We start from the raw sequence: 667 nt of genomic DNA, 5'->3' as shown, positions 1-667 counted from the left end.
AATATAAGTCATTGAATGACAGAGTTAGCATCTCTCTCAAGGCAGCTGTGTTCAGTGTTTGCTCTTATCTCACATTACAGCTGGACTCAACCTAGTTCAGATGTGTGGAAATTCTCATCAAGGAAGAGAATGTTTTCTTCCTTGAATCTAAGTTTATTCCCTCTTGTTGCAGCTTAAGTCACCTCATTCTCATGAATGATAGTCAGATCTGCACAGTGTCTTAGCATATGAAGAATGGAGAAGTCATGACTTGAGTGTCTTTTACTCTTCCTCTGCACTGTTGATCATGGCCCTTAGCAATTCCAACTGGAGGCAACCCCAGCCCTCTTTCTTCCTAGTAGGAATTCCAGGCTTGGAGGAAAGTCAGCACTGGATAGTGTTGCCCCTGTGTGTCCTTTACTTCCTCGCTCTAGTGGGCAATGTGACTATTATCTTCATCATCTGGACGGACTCATCCTTGCACCAACCCATGTACCTCTTTCTGACCATGCTCGCTGCTATAGACCTGGTCCTGGCCTCATCCACTGCACCCAAAACCCTCACAGTGCTCTTGGCTCTTGTTCATGAGATTGGGTACATTGTCTGCCTGACTCAGATGTTCTTCATCCATGCCTTCTCCTCCATGGAGTCAGGCATACTTGTGGTCATGGTCACTATCATAAGCTAA

General features: G+C 45.4%; 1 protein-coding gene across 1 annotated transcript; it reads left to right on the top strand.

The window, feature by feature from the left end:
- Positions 1-286: 286 nt before the first annotated feature.
- LOC146893399 (putative olfactory receptor 52L2) lies at positions 287-667 on the top strand. Its single transcript, XM_085692653.1, has one exon. The coding sequence runs from the start codon at positions 287-289 to the stop codon at positions 665-667; it is 381 nt and encodes a 126-aa protein (XP_085548779.1).

Source organism: Myodes glareolus, chromosome 7 (genome assembly GCF_982192425.1).
Source record: "Myodes glareolus chromosome 7, mMyoGla1.1, whole genome shotgun sequence".
Classification (NCBI taxonomy): Eukaryota; Metazoa; Chordata; class Mammalia; order Rodentia; family Cricetidae; genus Myodes; species Myodes glareolus.
The sequence above is the reverse complement of the archived record's forward strand: the minus strand, read 5'-3'. Positions and strand labels throughout refer to the sequence as shown.